Raw genomic sequence first — 26,529 nt, 5'->3', positions numbered from 1 at the left:
GTATCGTGAGATTTTGATAACCTCCTTCCATCAGCATGGGCATTGAAGATGAAACGTGGCTGGGTCTTTCAGCTGACAATGATCCCAAACACACAGCCCGGGCAACGAAGGAGTGGCTTCGTAAGAAGCATTTCAAGGTCCTGGAGTGGCCTAGCCAGTCTGTAGATCTCAACCCCATAGAAAATCTTTGGAGGGAGTTGAAAGTCCGTGTTGCCCAGCAACAGCCCCAAAACATCATGGCTCTAGAGGAGATCTGCATGGAGGAATGGGCCAAAACACCAGCAACAGTGTGTGAAAACCTTGTGAAGACTTACAGAAAACGTTTGACCTCTGTCATTGCCAACAAAGGGTATATAACAAAGTATCGAGATAAACTTTTGTTATTGACCAAATACTTATTTTCCACCATAATTTGCAAATAAATTCATTAAAAGTCCTACAATGTGATTTTCTGGATTTTGTTTTCTCATTTTGTCCGTCATAGTTGAAGTGTAGATATGATCAACATTACAGGCCTCTCATCTTTTTAAGTGGGAGAACTTGCACAATTGGTGGCTGACTAAATACTTTTTTGCCCCACTGTATATATCAATATGTGATGCACCAATATTACATTTTTGGCCGATACCGATATCCAAAAAACGATACTGATTTAAATGTTTTTTGCTGCCTTTTAAGCATTTCAGTACAGTTAAATAGTTAACACACACACACACATGGACACAGCGGTCTAAGGCACAGCATCTCAGTGCAAGAGGCGTCACTACAGTCCCTGGTTTGAATCCAGGCTGTATCACATCCGGCTGTGATTGGGAATCCCATAGGGCGGGGCACAATTGGCCCAGCGTCATCCAGGCTGTCAATGTAAATAAGAATTTGTTTTTAACTGACTTGCCTAGTTAAAAAGGTTACACAAGTTATTTTGTTGGCATTTACGTGTATCCCCATTTACCAGTAAAACCTAATCCAAACCTATTTCTTTCACTTACGTGCTTTGCTGTTTCGTTGTTCATTTGTTCAGTCGTATCATTCCCAACCAGGATTTCTATGGAACGCCGTTTGGGTCTTTGCGTGTCAAAAAGATACATGTCAAATAACACAACAATCTGTTTCAGTAGCTATAGCTAGCTAACTATATAGCTAGGTGTCATCATCTAAAATAACTAATTTATAAGACAGTTCTTATATGATTAATGGTCGTCGGACCCATCTATGTGAAGCTAGCCACAATAAGGATTAGCCACAAAAGTGGACTTTGCGGTTAGCCTTCAAAATAAAAGGAATAATTCTACTACTTGTATTCATTTGCATCACTGTCAATGACATACTTTTATTTTGAAGGCAAACTGCAAATTCCACTATTATGCCTAATCCTTATTGTAGCTAGCTTCACAACACATAACCCGGTCCTGGTCAATCCTCACTAGCCAGATGAAGCTAGCTTGCTGCTTATAACGTTAGCTTTGGGCAACAGGGTTAAGTAGCTGGCTAGCTATTTATTTATTTCTAAGAACTGAAGTTCAATTTCAATAGGCGAACAACAAAGTGGCAACCTAGCTAATACTTACTCAGAAGGATTCCTAAATCATTGCTAAGAATAATGAAATTGATTGCAGTTTTTACTGGTCAGTTTTCAGGCTGGTTGAATTGGTGCTAGCTATTTACCAAGCTAAAGCTAGCTACCCAAGAAGTTGCAGTCAAACAAATGATGCTTTATTACCAACGCGGTATTGTAAATACATTGTTCGTGGTCAGGTGTTTGCTGACTGTTTTGTACAGCTTTGACGGTGCTACTATCTTTTTTGACATGCAAAGACCCAAATGGCGTTCCATAGTATGCATGTTGTGAAGCTAATAGCAGTGACGCTATTACGGTGTAACTCCGGTAGGGCAACATCTGAAAAATAGCGCACTTGGTAGTGTTAACCGGTGCTTGACTAGGCGGCGAAAGCCAACACACCCAAGACAGAGAACGGTTGATTGTCAAGGGCAATGAATTCCATTATCTTGGTTTGAATGGATTTCGCCTTCGATTTGTTACTCTTTCAAATGACTGCTTGACTGCTCGCTCCACACAGCAGACATTGTGGGTTAGTTTAGGAATGCCGTGTTGCATGTGTAGCGCCAAATTTCACGTGGCGTCATTACGTCATGTACCTTCGTTATATAGGTATGCACGTCAGCTTTGACATGGGTTTTGTACATCGGGCGTTAAACTAGACAGACATCGGCCAATACCGGCATTCTTAGCTAATATCGGCCGATTGCGATATGTTCACCGATATATCGTGCATCCCTAATATAAGGTCTAGGCAATCTATACAACTTTTAAAATCTGATAATTTGAACATATTTACATGACATAATTCATGAAATGTGTAAAAAAAACAGTAACCCCCTGTGTCCATAGTACAATACAGAAACAGCTGTAGTTCACAAACAATGAGTTGAATCATATATTTGGGCATAGAACAGGTCCTCTGTATTTACTATGTTGACACCAAATTTCATGCATTTTACAACAAACAGAATGTGTTCTGTGGCGCATTCTGATATTGTACTAAATATAGTTAGAGGATGTAAATTGGTAAAAAAAAAAAAAGGTTCCTGGAACTAACTCGTGTGAAACAGAGAGGAAGTCTATTTTAGCAATGTAAACATTAATCTACTGTGCAATGAACAGAACAAGTGTAACAGCTCAAAATTAAATGTGGCAATGAGTTAAACATTCAGACCCCAGTACACACTGAATGAGTTTAGAATTCAAAAGTCAGAAGCAGAGGAAGGAGCTCGATGCACTTTGCTTTGGAGACTGACAACGACATTTCTCAGAAAAAAGACGATTTAACCACATGTATAATCATCAGTATCTCTAGAACCTTAGAACATGAAGCAAAGCATTGAAAGCCATGTAAGACACTATACGGTTGTATATTAAGTGCCTGTTATGAAACAAGTGAGGTGACTACAATGGAGTAGCTTTACTGATTCTTATGGGTGTGAGGTTAGGTCAACAAATTATCCATTCACTTTGAAAAGCAAGCTAATGAGGTGAGGTAGCAGCTAGAGGAAGGGGAGATGGGGTTTGGGGATGAGGTAGTTTGACGGACGGGAGAGTTACTTACGTGGCATGATCCCCTGACTGACCAGCTCCTCACGGGTCCGTCTCTGCTGGAGTTTGAGCTGGAGCACTGCATAAGAGGGACACAGCAAGAGGTCAGGTGAGTACACTACAGACAGAACCAGCAAGGGCAACAACCAATAGTGAAAGCCCAAACGCCCTACAGTCAGTTTCCGCTCCGTGCTCTTCTCCTTGGGAGGAAATACAAGGCCGGTTACAGCCGTGTTGTAAATTAATATAGTGCATCTTTCTGGGAGGTTGAAGCCAAGAGTACCCTACTCACTGCTCTTCTGGCCCTCGCTCTCTCCTCTCTCCTCCCACAGAGTCGTCTGACAGCCGATACAGAGGTTATCATCAGAGGCAGGGAGGAGAAATAGCGGGCAGATGGTCCCTGTCACACACACGCGCTTCCTGTTTCTACACTCAAACAGCAGCCGGGTTGTCGCGTTTTGACAACTTCTACCACACAGAGAGAGATAGAGAGGACGACACTTCCGCATGGCTTGAACAATGCTAATGCACAGAGGACTTCTTGTAAAAACAGGAAGGCCCACATTCACCACTCACAATTCAAATAGAATGAGGTGTTATATTGAGAGGAGTATATGTACAGATAAATGGTAATACTTCTGTACTGACTAAATGTATATGACATGAATAAATGTGTCTTGCTAACAGCTGCCTAATCTCAGCTGGACCAAGCCTATAGAAGGAACACAGAAAGCTAGTGATGGAGAACATGTTCTCTGCATCACATCATCATTGCTATCCCGTGTTTACACTTCAGCCACAGCGAGCTGAGTGGACTCATGTAAGTGATTCCTGTCAGATGTGAGGTAAAGTAAACCGACATCTCAGTACATGCATAAGTGGTTTTCATGAAATTAGAGATGTGATACTGTACATGCCAGGGGAAGTTAAGCTGTTACAGTATACTACATAGCCATACAGTATGTGGCCTGGTGTTCATGTGTGAGAGTATGATTGTTGGACCAGTCCATTGTACTGTACACAAAGTGATGCTTGTGTGCACCTCCTGATGTAGTTGTGTTTGTAGCTGGTCTGCTGCCTGCATGTGAACCACAGGGAAGCATACTGACTAATAGGTCAGAGTGAGATCAGTGTGGGTGATGTGGGACTTCTTTCTCATGGTCTCAGTCTCTCCGAGCTCAGCCTCCACGGTTTTTCACATCTCTGACCAGCGTCAACATTTCTGACAGTCCTGGCTGTCGCCGCCTGGGCCAAATCATCCTCTTCTCTCATATATGGGCGCTTGACGTAGCACTCCCAATAGTCCCGGGGGGGGGGGGGGGGCACAATCACAGACACTCCTCCAGTGGCAGATGGTTTGCTGGTTGTGCCAAGGACTGACAGGGGAATGATGCCAGGTGCTTATACAGAATATTTTCTAGGCAAATGCTCACTCTGAAATACCACAATTGGAATTCATTACCGTTCTCTGTACCTTACTTAATGTGATGTAAACGAGAACATTACATTTTCCTACCACCTGTCCCTCTCCATAACTCCCTTTGTGCTCAATTTATGTATTGTTACCGTTCTCTGTGCGTCACTTCAAAACTTCCTGTGCACTTTTTCTACAATCGCCTATTCAATCGTTTACTTGTTTGAGAATATTTCCAAAACCTTCCCTTCCCTCCATCCCGACCCTGAGATGAAACCCATCCTCTCCCTGCTGGTTTCTATTTGTGAACCACACTGTAATATCTGGGAACTCTATCTCTCTGCCCGGCCCAGCCTGTTGAGTTACACGGAATATTACTGTAAATCACCCGACACTCAAACTGCTCCGAAGCAGAAATCTAAGGCCTGGGCTCGGCCTGGCTGAATGAGGGGACACATGTGAACAGACACCCTCCTCAATCAGGGCCAAGGTATGCTGTCCCACCTTTGAAACTCTGTGAAGTCAAACCGGCTGCCAAGGCAGGTGCCTTTGGGTTACCGCATCGTACAGTGTCTCTGAAAGACTGTACGTCTCGGTGCAAATAACCTCTTGGTAAATCACAGTCTGTCTCAATGGTTCCAAGTCCATCTCAGTGTCTCAAGCCTGTCCCTGTTTACCCCCCAGCGTCCATCTATGTCTTAGTATCTAAACCGGTCTCTGTGTGTCACACTAAACACCACAGTATCTTCATCAGTCTCAGTATTCCTCACCTTAACTCAGTGGTCCAGCGTATCTGCCTCACAGCACATTTATGTTTCTCTAAAAGTCAATGTGAGATTCTCAGTGTGTCACGACTAAGTCTGTTTAAGCTCTTCTTGCTCCAACTCAGTTGGTGTCACGGCCCTGGCAGCACCCACAGGTGCCTGAGCATTGTCCACTGGGCACAGAGTCCTGGCACTGCCCCATCTGTACCGGGGCCAGAAGGTCCACTTAGTACCTGACCAGCAGCCCAGAAGACACCAGACACCCACTCAGCCGGCCTGAGCAGCACAACGCAATACACACGATTCACTGAGAAAAACTCAACTGTAAAGCTGGGTGTGTTTTGTGGAGAGCTATGAAACGAAAGCCAAGTAAGGAAGAGTAAGGATAATAATTCTCCATAATGATGCTATATCAAAAAGATCTGTTGAAAAATATATACAAACAAAGATATCAACGAAACCATATCTTCCACATCTCATATTATAAAGATTTTGTGTGTATGTGTGCGTAATATGAATCCCACCTTCCCTCAGGCTCTGACAGGCCCGGCGTTCTAACTCCAATCGTATGCGTTGCTTATCCATGCTGTTGCTGATTGGAGGGTGCCCAAAAGAGGTGGGGTCTGTGTGAAGGGACGGGTTGGTGTCCAGCATGGTGATCAGGTTCAAAACAATAAATAGGTATTACTGAAAGACTGTGGTCCCATCAAATAATGTCCAAAAACATTAAAATGTAACAAAAATAGAATTCTCTGTTCAGTTCTGTCCAATACAGTCCAGTCAATATGGATTATCAGGTGTGTGATATCGCCTGGAAAAGTCACCGAGATTCTGCTAAATATATTAATGCAGGATGTCGCCCGACGGACCAAAATAAGAGCATTAGAATAGAAATGGTCCTTGTGCAAATGACAAAAATCATGAGAAGATTGAAGTTTTCCAAAAGTCCATATAAAGTGCTCTATACACAACTGTGTTCTCGCTGACCTCTCCTCTTTCTCTTGTTTTTTAGCAAACAAAGTTCCGAATAGTTCAGAAAAATGCCCAAATCTCATTGAAAAAACAAAACCAAATGAAAAAGATGGAAAAAAAGAAACGTAGAAGGTGGAAATGTACAGCTGCTATGAGTTTCAAGAGCCAGTATCTACTGCAGCCAGACGAGTGAGTGAGGTGAGTGTGTGGGTCTGTGAGTGTGTCAAATGCCTGTGAATCCTTGATCAAGCACCGTCACAGCTGTTGCTGCACCCACTCACTCCGCCATTGACAGACACCGACACACTTCAGCTAAACCTTTTCCTCCTAACCACAATCAAATACTTCCCCCTTGGCACCTGGGACCTCTGCTCATTAGTGCCAACATAAGAGAGCACACCTGTGAGCTTTGTGCACAATCTAGATGCCCCATATTCAACTGGTGGACTGCGGTCTGGATCCGGTCCCAGAACGGGGTCAATACAGGCCGTGGTCCAGACTACAAAATAAATTAATATAAACTCAGCAAAAAAAAAAGAAACGTCCTCTCACTGTCAACTGCATTTATTTTCAGCAAACTTAATGTGTAAATATTTGTATGAACATAAGATTCAACAAGACATAAACTGAACAAGTTCCACAGACGTGACTAACAGAAATTGAATAATGTGTCCCTGAACAAAAAGGGGGGGGTCAAAATCAAAAGTGACAGTCAGTATCTGGTGTGGCCACCAGCTGCATTAAGTACTACAGTGTATCTCCTCCTCATGAACTGCACCAGATTTGCCAGTTCTTGCTGTGAGATGTTACCCCACTATTCCACCAAGGCACCTGCAAGTTCCCGGACATTTCTGGGGGCAATGGTCCTAGTCCTCACCCTCCGATCCAACAGGTCCCAGATGTGCTCAATGGGATTGAGATCCGAGCTCTTCGCTGGCCATGGCAGAACACTGACATTCCTGTCTTGCAGGAAATCACTCACAGAACAAGCAGTATGGCTGGTGGCATTGTCATGCTGGAGGGTCATGTCAGGATGAGCCTGCAGGAAGGGTTCCAGATGAGGGAGGAGGATGTCTTCCCTGTAACGCACAGCGTTGAGATTGCCTGCAATGACGACAAGCTCAGTCCGATGATGCTGTGACACACCGCCCCAGACCATGACGGACCCACCACCTCCAAAATCGATCCTGCTCCAGCGTACAGGCCTCGGTGTAACGCTCATTCCTTTGACAAACGCGAATCTGACCATCACCCCTGGTGAGACAAAACCGCCACTCGTCAGTGAAGAAATTGTTTTGCCAGGCCTGTCTGGTCCAGCAACGGTGGGTTTGTGCCCACAGGGAACGTTGTTGCCGGTGATGTCTGGTGAGGACCTGCCTTACAACAGGCCTACAAGCCCTCAGTCCAGCCTCTCTCAGCCTATTGCAGACAGTCTGAGCACTGATGGAGGGATTGTTCATTCCTGGTGTATCTCGGGCAGTTGTTGCCATCCTGTACCTGTCCCGCAGGTGTGATGTTCGGATGTACCGATCCTGTGCAGGTGTTGTTACATGTGGTCTGCCACTGCGAGGACGATCAGCTGTCTCAGACATTGCAATTTATGGCCCTGGCCACATCTGCAGTCCTCATGTCTCCTTGCAGCATGCATTAGGCACGCAGATGAGCAGGGAACCTGGGCATCTTTCTTTTGGTGTTTTTCAGAGTTAGTAGAAAGGCCTCTTTAGCGCCCTAAGTTTTCATAACTGGGATCTTAATTGCCTACCGTCTAAACTGTTAGTGTCTTAACGACCGTTCCACAGGTGCTTGTTCATTAATTGTTTATGGTTCATTGATGGGAAACAGTGTTTAAACCCTTTACAATGAAGATCTGTGTAGTTATTTGGATTTTTACTAATTATCTTTGAAAGACAGGGTCCTGAAAAAGGGACGTTTCTTTTTTTGCTGAGTTTATTTTTTGGAAGTAGGTCAAGTTTTGACCCCTGATATCATATAAAACACACATAAGACATGGAAACATTTGTAGAATTGTAGAACATTTGCTTTAAACAGCAACAAAATAAAATGCTCTGCCCCATGCAAAATGTGTAGAATTGTGGGAAATTAGCTTTAAAACTGCAAGATTTTCTTTACGCCAACAAGAGGGTTGTGAACAAGAGGGTTGGGGTCACGTGGGTTGAGAGGTGGGGGTTTGTTACTACGCCGAGAAATTACAATATCCATCCGGACCTTTACCCACTAGGAGATTACCATTTCAAATAGTACTCGAGTACCCCTGATGTAGGCAGACAGCATAATGGCCCCACACAGTATCCCTGATGTAGGCAGACAGCATAATGGCCCCACACAGTACCCCTGATGTAGGCAGACAGCATAATGGCCCCACACAGTACCCTGATGTAGGCAGACAGCATAATGGCCCCACACAGTACCCTGATGTAGGCAGACAGCATAATGGCCCCACACAGTACCCTGATGTAGGCGGACAGCATAATGGCCCCACACAGTACCCCTGATGTAGGCGGACAGCATAATGGCCCCACACAGTACCCCTGATGTAGGCGGACAGCATAATGGCCCCACACAGTACCCTGATGTAGGCGGACAGCATAATGGCCCCACACAGTACCCTGATGTAGGCGGACAGCATAATGGCCCCACACAGTACCCCGATGTAGGCGGACAGCATAATGGCCCCACACAGTACCCTGATGTAGGCGGACAGCATAATGGCCCCACACAGTACCCTGATGTAGGCGGACAGCATAATGGCCCCACACAGTACCCTGATGTAGGCGGACAGCATAATGGCCCCACACAGTACCCTGATGTAGGCGGACAGCATAATGGCCCCACACAGTACCCCTGATGTAGGCAGACAGCATAATGGCCCCACACAGTACCCCTGATGTAGGCAGACACCATATGGCCCCACACAGTACCCCTGATGTAGGCAGACACCATAATGGCCCCAGAGAAGAAACTGCCACCACACAGATCCCCAAACAGAAACATGTGTTGTCCCAAAGCCAAGACTGGGTCTTTGACGGTTTCGGTCTTCACCGTTCGACTTTCGTAAGCAAAACATTTGCTAGACAGTGACAGAGAGTTAGAACATTAAAATGTGAAACACGTTTTGCTCTGCCACTTCTCATTAAAACATCAATGCTAATCAAAGCCTTAAAATCATTTTCTAAAGATGAAGTACAAACACCTGCCAAAACAGACATTTAAAAACAGAAATGTATCCTACAGCTGTGTGTACTGCCAAAGTTACCATTTGTATTCAATTAAATGGTGGATCAGGTGAGCTAAAATAAAGTTGGGAAGTAGCCTGGGGGTCATAACAAAGAACTATGTGAGGTAGAGGAAATCCCCAGGGAAGCGCTTGTTGATTATTATTGGCATTCACTTTGTGTTTTAGAACAGATTTGTGTAATGGCCTAGCTTCATAGAGCCGGCCACAATAAAGGTGAACATAAGAGACTATTTACAGATGCCCACAAACTGTGTGTGTGTGTGCGTGTGTGTGTGACACTGGAATCAGGGTGCACAATCCTCAGGCAAAGTTCACTTTGACAAAGAAGGGGAAAATGAATCAAGACTGATCCCCCTTGCTGCAGATAAGGCACCAACCATATGCTTGCAGGGATAATCCTTATTTTGTGTGTGTGTGTGTGTGTTTATGTCAGCCATAAATACTGTTGATATGAAAAGCTAATAACTCACAGGGGCTCTAAGCATATCCAAAATACCTAAAGTTGCATTCTGCTGTTTTAGTGAAAGTGGTAATAATCCATGTTTATCAGACTGAAATAGAGCTCCCTGTGGGCATCCTCTGACTACTAGATCAGTGATGTTTATGTTCGGAAATATACATGGTCAAGGTCAAATTAACTGTAAGTTAAGAATCTAGGGTCAAAATCAGCCCATAGCCCGGTACTAAATGCAAACCAATTCCCGCTATTGCCAAACTATCCAATCAATTCCTTGCTGATATAGCTAGAGAAAAACACAAAATAGCTAGAGAAAAAAAACTCTGAGGCTACTTGCCGATCCTACTGTACATGGTTATAAAGTACTGAAGCCTTATGACTTCTGAAAGGAGGAAACTGTATATAGAGTTGACCTCTGGTAGTCCCAGCAGGGGTAGTTCACCTACCAGCTGTTTCATAACCAACCCCAGAAGATGCATTTAGCCTGCAGGTTTGGTGTGACCAAGCACCCTCAGACAGGGAGTAAAATAATCACATCTCCTAGAAGCAGTCTTGGGGGGGGGGGGGGGGGGGGGTCTTTAAATGGAAGTGCTAGGACATCGCTGAGGAGAAATTATGATCTTCAGAGCCAGAGGTAACAGACACTGACAATTGTCATCATTCACTGCGTGTAATCAGGGTACCTCCTATTCCAAGACCAAGAGGAAACCACTAGGGTGATACCGGCCTGATACCGGCCTGGGTCCGGTTTCCTGATAGCGATGGAAATTAGACTAATGAGTGTTTTAACGATGAATCTCTACAACGGCAGAAGATCTAACATGAGTCTCCCAAAACACCACAGTGAGAGAACATTCGCTAAGTGTGTCGTTGGAGCATGTGGCATACTGATAGGATTGAAAGAACGGCAGCGCTGCTCTCAGATCAGCTTTCTCCATTCAAATCTTACCTTAACATTCTAATTATTTCACAATACTGACAATGGGTCAGCTCCTAGAGAGATTTATTACCACATTATGGCCGCAAATAATGAGGCGGCTTATTCTAATGCTAACCCGATAACAATGCACTAAATCAGTTTGGGCATATAATTGCGCACATTGTTACACATCAAAATATGTTGAGTCAAAAATGACAGAAAGTAGCCTACAATTAGCTACTGTAAATAGAACTCAATACGATTTCAATATTTAGCCCTAGAGCCTTTACTGTATGCATCTCAGTGTTCATTTGAAGCATTGTTTTATCCTTCACTTGTTTGTAACAATTACAAAAACACTGGCAACTTTGTGTTTGTAGTCAACTTTGTTCCGATGTTATCTGCGGTCACAGAGACAGATAAACATATTTTTTCTATGTTTAGCGGAGATCTGTGTATAAAGTGAAGCAGAAGGGCAACAAATGTATCTAACGACGCAATTAGCTGTTAAGAGTGGTATGAGGCAGTCGGTAAATAAAGAGGTGCAACTTTAGTAGCAAGGCTTTTGGGAAACAGCTTGGAAATCTAACCAGGCTACTACGAAGATTCTAACCATGAACTTAATATGCTTTTGGGAAACTGGGCCCCGGCGTCTCAGTATCTGGTGGGCCTTCTGTGCTTGAAACAAGATGGAGTCCACATTCAAACAGTTACTGCTGCTGCCTTCACACCTCTTCATCGAGGTCTTACTCAGGAGGAAGGGTGTGGGGTAAACAAGTCTCAAATTAAATCCTTCTCTCTGGGCCTGGGCTCCAGAATGTGAGCACCCCCTCACCAAGCCTTCCCCTCGGGCTGACTGTTTTAAATAGTAGGCCAGCTGGCTATGGGGGCTATATCCAGCTACCCTTCACTGGTGCAGACGGCGGCTAGGGTTACTCACAGATATCCCTGCACACACACAACCTGACTCCACACATATCTTGTGTTAAAGATCTAGAACCTGTTCAATATCCTCAGTGCATTTGAACACATAAAAACCCAAGTTTACACTGAAAAAGACATTTCGATTACATTAAGAGAAATCCAAGCTTTGAAAATGAACCTCATCTCCTGATACATAGGACATGTTGCATACATGCAAATGTCCATGTACATGTGATGTGCCATAGTACTTCAGTTCCCTGTCCTTCCTCTAATGCTGTATGGCCAGTTAAAGTGTTTCTGTCAGCCACAAGATGGCAGCGTGTATCATCCCAAACAACACTGATAGTTTTAGTGGTCCACAATGTTCAATCCAGCTGCTGTGTACATCTGGCAGCATGTGTTCAGGGCCAGAGATGGAAGAGCAAGTAGGGTTCATAGGACTTCAGGGTGATTAAACTCTTATGAACTCTTCGTGCAGTCATCCTTACTGTCACGTGCGTCACGTCCCTTATTCCTGGTCAATCACATTCACGGTACATGAGGTCAGCTATATGGTTCAGGTGTCAAGGTTTTCCACTAATGTTTCACAGTTGGAAAAAACAACACATTTAGACTCATAGCAGCGGACTTTAAATGCCTCTTGATCTCATCTCTCTTTGCTGCCCCTCGTTCATAATCTGTTTCCTCCCTTCCAGTCATCCCCTTCAATTAATCTCTGTTCCTCCTTCTCTCGTTTGACAGCCTTGATATGTGTCAACATATCAAAATATGAACAGAGAAGGAATTGAGGATACATCTACGTCGAGAACATAACTGTCGGCTGCAATTATCCAACACCCACACTCACACAATTATAGAAAAACACACATCAATCAATCGCTTAATTATTCTCTGCTACGTAAGGCTCCTCGAGCATGAGTGTTTCAGATAAACGCCAGGAAGACATTTCTGTTTCCATGGAAACAGACGTCTTGGCCTAGTGGGAGATCTATCAACGTGCCTGTGAGCAGGGCATTGACCCTGGATACTTCTGTGTGTCGCTCTGAATGGGAGTCTGTTGGATGACTGGTATGATGTAGTTGTTGAGCGGCTTCAATGCAAGTATATTGTAGGTTTCGGGTATTCAATAATAAATAAAAAACAGACGTCCAGTGTCTATGCTGAGAATCAACTCCGTGCGGAACAGTGTCAGGAGGAGACAAACCATTTTTAAACGTGGAGGAACTAGCTGAACTAGTTCATTAAGAGCACAGATGTCTGCCTCCCATTAGGAAAGGTTTATCTGTGGTGTGCCGTGACCTATTAAACACGACCCAGGCATCTCATCACACCTGACTCCCTACAGACACTTCACACTCCTCCCCTCACCTATCAGAACACCAGACTAAACGTGCAGAGCATGCTCACTCATAATGGAGCCTGTGTGTGCTTGCTTATCGGCAAACGTACACCGACACCCATACAATTATGATCCATTGGTGAACATTCAGTCACAGAGCAAGATGGAGATCAGAGTGGAGTAGAGCACAGTGTCAGGGCAGCAGTGTCGAGCCCTGCTGTGTTTTGAATTACAACTGCGGTCTGGGTGTGAGTGCAGTACCTCGACAACCACTACACACTTGATCTCTCAGGCCTCTTCCTTAGCAAAGTGGTTGGACCCGGGCCAACTTTGTCAATAAACAGTCATGTTGAGCTGCCTGCACTTCAGTGAAATATTGGGACAAGTATGTAACCTCTAAAATCGTAAAATAACTGAGCATGTGCAGTGTTGGGGAAGCTACTCTGAAAATATAGTTTACCAAGCTACCAATTGGTAAACTGGTAGAAAAAGCTTGTGATAAATAATCATATCTAAATCTGAAATATCAGATGACAAATTGCAAGAAGTTAACAGAATGTTTTGAGCCTATTAAACACACAAACTGTGTTTCAAGTGAGAATTAGACAGGTCTGATGCCCAAAAACAAAAAGGAAATGGCCTACTTCAGGGTAGCCTAGTGGTTAGAGCATTGGACTAGTAACCGAAAGGTTGCAAGTTCAAATCCCCGAGCTGACAAGGTACAAATCTGTCGTTCTGCCCCTGAACAGGCAGTTAACCCACTGAAAATAAGAATTTGTTCTTAACTGACTTGCCTAGTTAAATAAAATAAAAAAATATATCTTTTAGCTGAAAAAGTAATGTAGCTAGGCAAAAAAAGTTATGAATTGCGTTCAACTACCACCAAGCTACTGCAAAATAGAGTTAAATGACTAGTTGAACTACATGCAGTTCACTACTACAACACTGAGCATGGGTGTGTACGCTCGGGGATAACACAAAGTTAGAGCTGCAGTTTGCTGCTTTGGCTGCGGTAATAAAATGTTAACTATGTAAACTCACACAGCATCTGATGACCGCATGAGTGGAAAGGGTGAGATGAGTGGAAAAAGTGAACACGATTAACTCAGACTTGTATTGCTCATGAGAGCATGCTGCTCTTTTTAACATTAGCTTGTCTCACAGCTCCCCTTCGCTGAGATGCTTCTGGTTTAGGATGCTAGTGTGATTTGGTGGAACAAAGTGCTTTTCAATGTTTCCAGTGCTGCTGACTGTGTTGCTCAGAATTGTAATCCGTGAACCAAAAGGCTTCTCAACAGCTTTTACCCCCAAGTCATCCAAGTCATAAGACTTCTGAACAGGTAATGAAATGGCACCCCCCAACCCCTCTTTTACGCTGTGCTACTCTCTGTTTATCAAATATGCATAGTCACTTTAACTATACATTAATGTACTGTACCTCAATTAGCCCGACTAACCGGTACCCCCGCACATTGGCTACCCGGACTATCTGCATTGTGTCCCGCCACCCACCTCCCACCAACCCCTCTTTTATGCTACTGCTACTCTCTGTTTATCATATATTAATAGCCACTTTAACCATGCCTACACGTACATACTACCTCAATTAGCCCGACAAACCGGTGCCTGTATATATCCTCGCTACTGTATATAGCCTCGCTACTGTTATTATTCACTGTCTTTATACTGTTGTTTTTTATTTCCTTATCTACTGTTCACCTAATACCTATTTTTTACTTAAAAATTGCACTGTTGGTAAAGGGCCTGTAAGTAAGCACTTCACTGTCAGGTTGCACTCTGCGCACGTGACAAATAAACTTTGATTTGAAAAGGAGAGAGTAGCCCCCACGTTTAAACTTTATTGCCTACACACACACCCACACACACATTCCTATTTTCCTCATATCTGTAAAAATAATTTCATACACAAGCTCTTCCTCCTCATGACTTAATGAGAGAAGCTCAAGTTCAGCTGGGTTTTATTCCTGCACACCAGCTTCTACTCCTCTTCCTCAAGTGCACTTTTGCAAACTTCATTCCAGGTACCCTTTGACCCAGAGTGCACATGGGTAAGATACAACTCTCATCCCCCTCATTGAGCTCCCTCCTTGATCAGAGACCACTGTGGATACTGTGCCAAGTGAGAGGATTTAAGAGAGCAAACTGTAACAGTTCTACAGTTCTACCTACATTATACAAGTGTTTACACAACACAGAGCCTCAGACTGAGTAACCTGTCCATACTTCATAGCTGCAGTCTTGGTTTTCATTTTCTAAAGTTCATACCAGTAGCTTTCTGATGAAAGTGGATGGTCTTCGCGCCATATAGCATCAGTCCGCCTGGGTTTTAATCTCATCAGTGGGCTTGATAGCAGTTGCCTGGAATCAGAACGGGCACTCACCGTTTTTCCTGTCTCTCAGGGGCAGCAGGTTGGGGGCGGGCTGCAGCGACAGCTCTTGCAGCTCATTGGTCACTGCCTCGCTATGTGGGCTGGGGGCGGAGTCAGACGATGCAGGAGCCGAACCACTTGGGCCTGGCTCCTCGCCTGCTTGGGCCTCCATGATCGCAGGGGGGACAGAGGGTGGCTGATGGACAGACCTGAGAGATAAACAAAATAACACATTCATCAAAAATGCCTAGAAGTCTCTCGCCATCTTACTAAACTGGCTAGAACATCCCTCCTTTACTTGTATCCCCAACTGCTTACTGCCTTACATCACCTGCCTGACACATTCCCAGGGCTCCCCTCCAATTCACTAGCCTGACAGAGTGTATGAGCCCTAATCCAATAGGTTAATGGGTCTTGCTGCAGAACGACCAGCCCATCCCCATGGCAACCCACCATAACAGGCAGGACCGCAGATGAAACACTGGGCCCAGCCAATACTGCGGAGGACCAGCTCCTTGCCATGGCAACGCCTTACATAAACACCACCCAATGCAGAGAAATGTACAACATCACACGCGAACGGATTCAGAGGAGCAGCCTAAAACAGACATAGCCTTGGAATGAGCGCTCAACTTGCTACTGATGGGCCACAAAGGTGCTCTTGCAAACCTCCAGCTATTCTGTCACTTAGCAGTGTGTACCGATACGGTCTCCTACACTAAATAGCAATGTGACTTGATGGAATGCAGTCTGTATCCACATGCCATTTTTGCATTAGTCATGTGGTGAGCTTTACTCATAATGCATTCACTGTCAAACTTATTTGCAGTTTTCTCAGCAGGTAAAACAGCAGCATAGCTAAATAGCTGTGTTTTACAGAATTTGGTGCAGCAGTTAATTTTGCTGCTGTGCAATCTACTGTAATATAACGCTTTGCATAGTGTTACACTGCCATCCATTGTCTTCTTGTTTAGTGCCTCACCCCATGGTTAAAGGCCCAGTGCAGTCAAAAAGGTGATATCCCTGTGTTTTATATATACACAAAAATATAGAACGCAACGTAATGTAAAGTGTTGGTCCCATGTTTCATGAGCTGAAATAAAAGATCCCAGAAGGTACAAAAGGTTTATTCCTCTCAAATCCCTGTTAGTGAGCATTTCTCCTTTGCCAAGATAATTCATCCACCTGACAGGTGTGGCATATCAAGAAGTTGATTAAACAGCATAATCATTACACAGGTGCACCTTGTGCTGGGGACTATAAAAGGCCACAAAAAAATGTGCAGTTGTCACAACACAATGCCACAGATGTCTCAAGTTAAGGGAGCATGCAATTGGCATGCTGACTGCAGGAATGTCAACCAGAGCTGTTGCCAGAGAATTGAATGTTAATTTCTCTACAAAAAGCCACCTCCAACGTGGTTTTATGGAATTTGGCAGTACGTCCAACAGGCCTCACAACCGCAGACCACGTGTAACCACGTCAGTCCAGGACCTCCACATACAGCTTCTTCTCCTGCGGCATTGTCTGAGACCAGCCACCCGGACAGCTGATGAAACTGTGGGTTTGCACAACCGAAGAATTTCGGCAAAAACGGTCAGAAACTGTTTCATGGAAGCTCATCTGCATGCTCGTCGTCCTCACCAGGGTCTTAATCTGACTGCAGTTTGGTGTCGTAAACCCACTTCAATGGGGAAATGCTCACCTTCGATATCCACTGGCACGCTGGAGAAGTATGCTCTTCACAGATGAATCCCGGTTTTAACTATACCGGGCCGCATGACGTGTGGGTGAGAGGTTTGCTGATGTCAACATTGTGAACATGGTGACAGTGGGGTTATGGTATGGGCAGGCATAAGCTAAGGACACAATTGCATTTTATCAATGGCTGTTTGAATGCAATTTAAAAGGTTGCAAACAGTGAAAATGTGATGATATTTGGATGAAACCAGTTAATAGTAGGTTGACCCAATGATGAAAAATGACGAGCTGGTACGTCGACAAAGTTGAACATAAAGTTACTGCCCCCCCCCCCATGTCAAACACGTGGATCCAGGAGGCAGGATTTACTACCAGCTTTATACAACAGGGATTTGAGAGGAATAAACTTTTTGTACATATGGAACATTTCTGGGATCTTTTAAGGCTGGAAATGTCAAACACCTATGGTAGTCTTATAATCCTAACTCATTTAAATATGTAGAACCTGAACAGTCATCATATGAGCGCATCATACGGCTTTGTTTACAAACTGTAAAATAGCTGAAGCAGAATGATACATAATCCTTGTCAACTGTGACTTTTAGCAAGCAAGCTACTTACCAGCATGCTGGAAAAAGCACACTGTGTTGTGGCTGGATGCCAGTGTTAATTTACCGTTACACTATTCTCAGAAGAATGAAGACAGCTGACAGCAGTGGTTGCTTTTCATTTCAGGGGGACAGGCTGCACCGAAAATTACAGTCAAGTTGCTTTATCAATTGGGGAGAACATTGGATGGGTCTTGCCAGGAAGCTAATCCTGAAGACGGCTGCTGTACCATCATGGACAGTGGATCAGTGGATGTTACAAACTCTGACCATAATGTACGTAACAGAGTCTGATTAGGGGGGGGGGGGGGTATTATTTCCATCTCCTTTTATCTTTCCACTCATCGAGCTGTAATAAGACACTGGAGAAACTCCAACATCTACTCTGTCTGCATTGCTTCCCAGGCAACCACCGCAGCAGGAATGCTGTGATACTAAATCAGCTTTAGTAAGAAAAAGAAAGGAGGATATGCCGTAGGAAGGGGGATGTACCGTAGGAAGGGGAATATGCCGTAGGAAGGGGAATATGCCGTAGGAAGGGGAATATGCCGTAGGAAGGGGGATGTGCCGTAGGAAGGGGGATGTGCCGTAGGAAGGGGGATGTGCCGTAGGAAGGGGAATATGCCGTAGGAAGGGGAATGTGCCGTAGGAAGGGGGATGTGCCGTAGGAAGGGGAATATGCCGTAGGAAGGGGAATATGCCGTAGGAAGGGGAATGTGCCGTAGGAAGGGGGATGTGCCGTAGGAAGGGGGATGTGCCGTAGGAAGGGGGATGTGCCGTAGGAAGGGGGATGTGCCGTAGGAAGGGGGATGTGCCGTAGGAAGGGGGATGTGCCGTAGGAAGGGGAATATGCCGTAGGAAGGGGAATGTGCCGTAGGAAGGGGGATGTGCCGTAGGAAGGGGGATGTGCCGTAGGAAGGGGGATGTGCCGTAGGAAGGGGGATGTGCCGTAGGAAGGGGAATGTGCCGTAGGAAGGGGGATGTGCCGTAGGAAGGGGAATATGCCGTAGGAAGGGGAATGTGCCGTAGGAAGGGGAATGTGCCGTAGGAAGGGGGATGTGCCGTAGGAAGGGGGATGTGCCGTAGGAAGGGGGATGTGCCGTAGGAAGGGGGATGTGCCGTAGGAAGGGGGATGTGCCGTAGGAAGGGGAATATGCCGTAGGAAGGGGAATGTGCCGTAGGAAGGGGGATGTGCCGTAGGAAGGGGGATGTGCCGTAGGAAGGGGGATGTGCCGTAGGAAGGGGGATGTGCCGTAGGAAGGGGGATGTGCCGTAGGAAGGGGGATGTGCCGTAGGAAGGGGAATGTGCCGTAGGAAGGGGAATGTGCCGTAGGAAGGGGAATGTGCCGTAGGAAGGGGAATGTGCCGTAGGAAGGGGAATGTGCCGTAGGAAGGGGAATGTGCCGTAGGAAGGGGAATGTGCCGTAGGAAGAAGAATGTGCCGTAGGAAGGGGAATGTGCCGTAGGAAGGGGAATGTGCCGTAGGAAGGGGAATGTGCCGTAGGAAGGGGAATGTGCCGTAGGAAGGGGGATGTGCCGTAGGAAGGGGGATGTGCCGTAGGAAGGGGGATGTGCCGTAGGAAGGGGGATGTGCCGTAGGAAGGGGGATGTGCCGTAGGAAGGGGGATGTGCCGTAGGAAGGGGGATGTGCCGTAGGAAGGGGGATGTGCCGTAGGAAGGGGGATGTGCCGTAGGAAGGGGGATATGCTGTGAAGCCAGACCCAAGTCATAGTTATTCATTTCAAATATAGAGCATTTCAGGCACACAAAAATTCCAAATACAAACATTGAAAAGTTTCACTACAAAGTGCACGGCCAAACCCGTCTGCCCGGTCAAATGACTTCTAACCATTTATTTCTCATGAGTATTCATGTTGATCGATATTTCAGCTATGCTGGCCTATTGCAAATAATCAAATAAACATCTGATCAATACATACAATTCTGAACATATTATCCTTTATAATGCTAATGCAAGGGCACCAATAAATTGTACAGTATACTTATTGTATGCTGTTTTCATGTACATTCCCCTTATGTCTAAGGTGACTCAGGCTTTAATTCTGGTGAAGAAGCGTATCAGTGAACTGTAATCTGTAATTAGTTACAGAACATGTGGTCCATTGTTTACTTGGTCATCAATAACTTGTGGCCCATTGTTTACCTTGTTACCTGGCAATGTACACAAGGATGTTTGAAAGAGCTGTCAGTCAAGGAGAACACATGAATGTAAACTTCCCGCCCACTCAGCCAGTTCTTTCGGGCTTACTGATCGTTATAGATGAGAGAAGGTAAAATGTATTAAATTCTGAGCATGTATTAGTCATTTTTACTTGGGAAATAGGATGACTGTGCGAGACCTTTAAGTCAACATGGCAGAAACCTGAGCCCGATGGGCGGATTAACATAGCTGCCCTCTGTGAACCAAAATCACAACAATAGCTTCCTGCCACTCGAGCCAAGTTCCAGAGGCTTCCACCCTTACAATCTAGCTACAACTGTTGGAACACATACAAAAACATATTATGCTGTCAGGACAAGCGAACGCCACCACTCCACACTTTTCAAGCTGAAGGAGAGGTCACCAGAGAAGCATTGCATGGGAAGCCTGAGTTCACACAACCTTTGAACTCCACTGGTCTTGACTGGTGACCTTCCCCAAGGCTTTTCAATCCTTCAAGAAAACAGGTTATTTTCAAACCTTCAAACCTTTTTAAAAACAGGTTCATAATATACTATGTCATTTTCCATGGCAACCCATCCCCTTTCGTCGAACCTGCTCCGCTGCCCTCATCCACCTCTGGCCGTAGATAGATGTAGGCCTAGGCTATGTGCTGAAAGGGTGCTGCTTATTAGTAGCGAGCAGAAAATGAGTTATCCATCTTTAACAAACTGTCACACTTTTGGTTCAATTTAAGTGCTTTAATCAAATACACTTATGATAATTCAGTTCTACCAAAAGCATCAACCCAGTACATAATTAAATGGAAATAGTTTCGCTAATATTTAACTAAGCCAAAAGATGCCGCAGGGACTGTCCAGGAAGCTCTAGTGAAAGTGACATGGTAACCTGAAGGGTTGTTGTAAACTTGTGATAGATACAATGATACCCGATAACAGAAGACAACAGAACGATAGCTAGAAGAGCCATAAGAATGATAAGACACTGGACTGTTGTCCAGGTAAACCATGTTGACTTGACAACCAGTTAGGAAACAGTCAGTCATCCCAGAGAGGAAGTCCTGAGACAAAACAGCTGACAGAAATGTTTAAACAAACCCAGAATTATTCAAAACAACATACCCAGAGATCCTAGACACACTTTAATCCTGTACTTTCAGAGACCCGTTTTACTTATTATAAATGATCTGGATCATGTGCTGTTGGAGAGTTTTTTACTTTCCCTTAGAATGACAGCATGCCACACCTGTAGCATGTGCTGAGCACTAACAGAATGTATCGCCATGTTGCACAATGAGTTACAGCATCCCTCAACAGGACCACATGTGACTTATTTCATCATATTAGGCTAGCTATGTGTTATTGTGCTTCTGTATCTTGTTCATATAATTTCTCCCAATATATACCCAACTTTGTAGTCTTTCACCTGGAACCCAGGTAAATCCCTTCATTTGATAGACACTGATCTCAAGACCCAGAGCTTACACTGTAATGCTCTCCTGTTATCAGAACTCTCGCCATCTGAACACTTTTTAATACCTGGGATTCTGGCTTTGGTCTTAATGGTATAGACCTACAGTAGTGTATCCCCTGCCAGGTTAATACTCAGTAGCCTAATGTTCATTCTAGCATTAAGAACTCTAGAAGGATCATCCTAGATCTTTAGATTGGTTCTTGAGTTGCAAAGCAAATGCAACAGACAGAGCTAATCTTTCAAGACCTTTATTACCAATACAACTTTTGGAGATAAAGGCCATCATTTCAGGAGACCGAAACCAACTCCACACGGGCATCTACCTGCCTACCTACGAAATACAAATAAACACTGTTGGCCTGGGGGTAGGTTTATGATACCTCTTCCCCCCCTTTTCCTCTCTCTCTTCCCTACTGATGTTACATTTGCAAACCCCTTGGTTAACATAGAGATTCTGGGAACATCAGAAGGTGGGGGGAAATTAACTATATTCTAGTAATCCGACCAATTGAGCATATGCAGTGGTACTTAATGAATATGATGTCAGTTTGGTTGTCATCTGAGACATTCTCATCAATGATATGATGACATAAACTCTACAGTGTAAAGTCTACACATCAGAGTTATCGGATTCACATGGAATTGCTGATCAATTTCAATGTTTGAATATGAAATTATTTGTGATGGGATGAAATGTGATTTTAGCTTCTAAAACGTGAGAATTGGGTTTTCATGAGTGAATTAGGCCCGACTCAGTGGCCCGCCCACGTGAAGAGACAAAGGTTGTAAACTATGAAACACACCACTTTTCTCCCTTCCTATATAAAGCCTTGACGACAATATAACCTCCTGTTCCGAGGATGTAGGACGACGGTCCGATGTCAGAATGGTTCAGATAATAACTACAGAACGAAACCAACATCAGTGTGAGCTTTGGTTACGAATGGTATGAACTTTGTACTCTTATTCATTACAGAAGTGATACCTCCTAGCCGTTGAGTTAGCAACAGCAGCTGCAAACGCAGGTTAGGAAGGAACCGACAGAGTATCCCGTCTACCACACAACAACGTTACTACAACGTATCCAATTTACCAGCAGATACATTCTTCAAAGGACAAAGGACTCGGAAGGCCGTGTTGCCCAACCATCTACCACCAACCTACCGAAGCGCAATTCAGAGTAAATATTTATCGCATTTTCCTTTTCCAATTTAGAATGCATAAGATACTGTATTTACGATAGCACAGCTTCTCCCTGTGTCCCTCAGTCTTCCCGCTCTTTCACTCAAACCCAGCCCCTTTTGTTGTGTGTAACAAGCGGTCATATCTGTTCCGCCCGCTAGGGGCGTTTTCCTTTATGACATAATTTGTAATTTTCCTTTATGACGTAATTTGTCATTTTCCTTTATGACGTAATGTGTAATCAAGTTATGATTAATTATGTGTATTTCTGTGTGATTAGTTAGGTATTTAGTAAATAAATAATTAAACCCAATTTTGTATTGCTGATTCAACTTGTTAGCCAGGGTTTGTGAAGATAACCAAGAATTTACAACTTTCAGATGAGACTGAATTAAGGTGAAGATTAATATTGACTGCTTTTGATGTAAAATATTACTACAGTGCCTTGCAAAAGTATTCGGCCCCCTTGAACTTTGCGACCTTTTGCCACATTTCAGGCTTCAAACATAAAGATATAAAACTGTATTTTTTGTGAAGAATCAACAACAAGTGGGACACAATCATGAAGTGGAACGACATATTTGATATTTCAAACTTTTTTAACAAATCAAAAACTGAAAAATTGGGTGTGCAAAATTATTCAGCCCCTTTACTTTCAGTGCAGCAAACTCTCTCCAGAAGTTCAGTGAGGATCTCTGAATGATGCAATGTTGACCTAAATGACTAATGACGATAAATACAATCCACCTGTGTGTAATCAAGTCTCCGTATAAATGCACCTGCACTGTGATAGTCTCAGAGGTCCGTTAAAAGCGCAGAGAGCATCGTGAAGAACAAGGAACACACCAGGCAGGTCCGAGATACTGTTGTGAAGAAGTTTAAAGCCGGATTTGGATACAAAAATATTTCCCAAGCTTTAAACATCCCAAGGAGCACTGTGCAAGCGATAATATTGAAATGGAAGGAGTATCAGACCACTGCAAATCTACCAAGACCTGGCCGTCCCTCTAAACTTTCAGCTCATACAAGGAGAAGACTGATCAGAGATGCAGCCAAGAGGCCCATGATCACTCTGGATGAACTGCAGAGATCTACAGCTGAGGTGGGAGACTCTGTCCATAGGACAACAATCAGTCGTATATTGCACAAATCTGGCCTTTATGGAAGAGTGGCAAGAAGAAAGCCATTTCTTAAAGATATCCATAAAAAGTGTTGTTTAAAGTTTGCCACAAGCCACCTGGGAGACACACCAAACATGTGGAAGAAGGTGCTCTGGTCAGATGAAACTTTTTGGCAACAATGCAAAACTTTATGTTTGGCGTAAAAGCAACACAGCTGAACACACCATCCCCACTGTCAAACATGGTGGTGGCAGCATCATGGTTTGGGCCTGCTTTTCTTCAGCAGGGACAGGGAAGATGGTTAAAATTGATGGGAAGATGGATGGAGCCAAATACAGGACCATTCTGGAAGAAAACCTGATGGAGTCTGCAAAAGACCTGAGACTGGGACGGAGATTTGTCTTCCAACAAGACAATGATCCAAAACATAAAGCAAAATCTACAATGGAATGGTTCAAAAATAAACATATCCAGGTGTTAGAATGGCCAAGTCAAAGTCCAGACCTGAATCCAATCGAGAATCTGTGGAAAGAACTGAAAACTGCTGTTCACAAATGCTCTCCATCCAACCTCACTGAGCTCGAGCAGTTTTGCAAGGAGGAATGGGAAAAAATGTCAGTCTCTCGATGTGCAAAACTGATAGAGACATACCCCAAGCGACTTACAGCTGTAATCGCAGCAAAAGGTGGCGCTACAAAGTATTAACTTAAGGGGGCTGAATAATTTTGCACGCCCAATTTTTCAGTTTTTGATTTGTCAAAAAAGTTTGAAATATCCAATAAATGTCGTTCCACTTCATGATTGTGTCCCACTTGTTGTTGATTCTTCACAAAAAAATACAGTTTTATATCTTTATGTTTGAAGCCTGAAATGTGGCAAAAGGTGGCAAAGTTCAAGGGGGCCGAATACTTTCGCAAGGCACTGTAGGTCATTAAGAGTTTATTTGGAAGATAACAGCTTTAGAAATATTATTTTGTGGTGCCCCGACTCTCTAGTTAATTACAATTACATGATTAGCTCAATCAGGTAATATCAATTACGGAGAAATTATTTTATAGAATAGCATGTCATATCACTTAATCCGGCATAGCCAAAGACACAACACCCCGGCTCTCACTTTCTATTTCAAACAAGCTTCATATTCTGTGAGGAAGTGTAGGGTCAGATTTTTGGGGTGAGACAAAAAACTGATGTAAAAGCTGTGCGAATCTGACTGGCACAAAAAGACTAGCCTAACAACACCCAAAGTCTCCATGTCCCCTACTTTACACAACACTGCCTAACTGTGAATTCTCCTATCCCAATTCCTCACCATGGACAGTTTTTTCAACGATTCATTACAGTCGGCACCTAGAACAAGCTGGACTGAATTTGAAGTGCACGATCTGATCACAATGCCTTAATCATTTCCCCTGCCAAAGCAATGACATCATAGCCCGGGCCTCTCTGCATCCCTCATGTTCTGCGTCACCACCACGTGATCCGCACTTATTTTCCTTCACAGTCGAGAAATAATTCAAATCAGGTTTTAGGGTTCACTGTTTGTTGTGATGCATGGGACCATTGGGGCAGCATGTAGACAGCATGGCAGTCTAAAGCCATTCCTCCTAGGCCCCTGTTGGGAGTAGCCGGAGGACTTCCTGTCTCTGATGATGTCACTGGGTCACAATGCCACGGAGTCTGCCCGACATCTTAATTACACGTGTGTAATCCCTGCCTGATGGTCCAGTTCCACTACTGACAGAACTGTCAATCATATCTACAACCAACACACTGATCATTGACATGGCATTAGCAAACCAAAACTAGCCCAGTACATGCTGTGTTTACGTACCAAGTTGTACATAACAGTGTGTGTGGAACAGTAACTAATTAAGAAAGTGGGTTCTTATTAGCATTAATGTTATTATGGTGCAAACACAGTACAAGGTGTACAGTGCAATATATCAATCAAACTGTTACAAGTTTCAGCCCCAGTAATGAAACATTAGGATTCAAAGAGATTGACACTTCTATGCCAAGATTCAGATTGTATTTCAACTACCTATAATCTTGTCCACTTTGAAGTGAGATATGAACTGAACATGGATGAGCTAAATTAACTCAAGCCATGATTCAAAGAAAGTGGAGCTGAAAGATGAAAAACTAGAGGAAAACAAAATAACAAGACCTTCATGGTTGAAGAAAAGGGATTCACAGCAAAAGCACAGCAACATGATGATGACAGCAGTAACATAGAGCATAACACTTCAACCAATAGGAGTGGGTAATCGTGAGATTACGAGAGGCGTTTGTGCATAGCATACCTGGTCTATTTCCTGTTTAACAAGGTCCTGGGTGTTTCCATTTCAGTGGGGCTGCTCTCATTGTGAAAAAGTGAAAGGAGAAGGGAGGGGTAGTGAGGGTAAAAGAGAGAAAGAGATACATTTGTTACAACAAGTAAACAGATTACATAAGTATCTTAATCTCTAAACCATAAGATTTATTTTAGATCCTAATTCATGTCCAAGGAGCAGGCCAACTGTTTCCAGGTCTCCTATTTCCACAAAGCTCAAGCTTGATAGAGATCAGATGCTAGGTAGACCCACCCCACGTAAGTATAATACAGCATTTAGATAATCCACCTGTTCATAGGCAGTGACAATAGAAAAAGTAGGCCAAGTGCAGAGGATCAGCCTGAATAGGGTTCTGTGAGCCAAATAAATATGAAGCACT

General features: G+C 44.0%; 1 protein-coding gene across 8 annotated transcripts in view; it reads right to left on the bottom strand.

The window, feature by feature from the left end:
* LOC110486405 (myocardin-related transcription factor A) overlaps positions 1 to 26,529 on the bottom strand; it is a 41,580-nt gene that overhangs the window by 12,496 nt on the left and 2,555 nt on the right. For 3 of the 8 annotated variants that reach the window (XM_021557979.2, XM_021557978.2, XM_021557981.2), the window contains 3 exons: positions 26,121 to 26,171; positions 15,560 to 15,756; positions 3,126 to 3,191 (listed from right to left, as the gene is read on the bottom strand). In XM_021557979.2, coding sequence (XP_021413654.2) covers positions 3,126 to 3,191; positions 15,560 to 15,719 — 226 coding nt within the window. In that variant the 5' untranslated portion in view covers positions 15,720 to 15,756; positions 26,121 to 26,171. Of the gene's footprint in view, positions 1 to 3,125; positions 3,192 to 3,285; positions 3,375 to 3,395; positions 4,347 to 5,814; positions 6,476 to 15,559; positions 15,757 to 26,120; positions 26,172 to 26,529 lie in introns of those variants that run through there. The other 5 variants (XM_021557980.2, XM_021557975.2, XM_021557977.2 and 2 more) reach the window with 5 other exon arrangements.

Source organism: Oncorhynchus mykiss, chromosome 13 (assembly GCF_013265735.2).
Source record: "Oncorhynchus mykiss isolate Arlee chromosome 13, USDA_OmykA_1.1, whole genome shotgun sequence".
In the NCBI taxonomy this organism is placed as follows: domain Eukaryota; kingdom Metazoa; phylum Chordata; class Actinopteri; order Salmoniformes; family Salmonidae; genus Oncorhynchus; species Oncorhynchus mykiss.
Note: the sequence above shows the minus strand (reverse complement) of the source record. Positions and strands in the feature narration are given on the sequence as shown.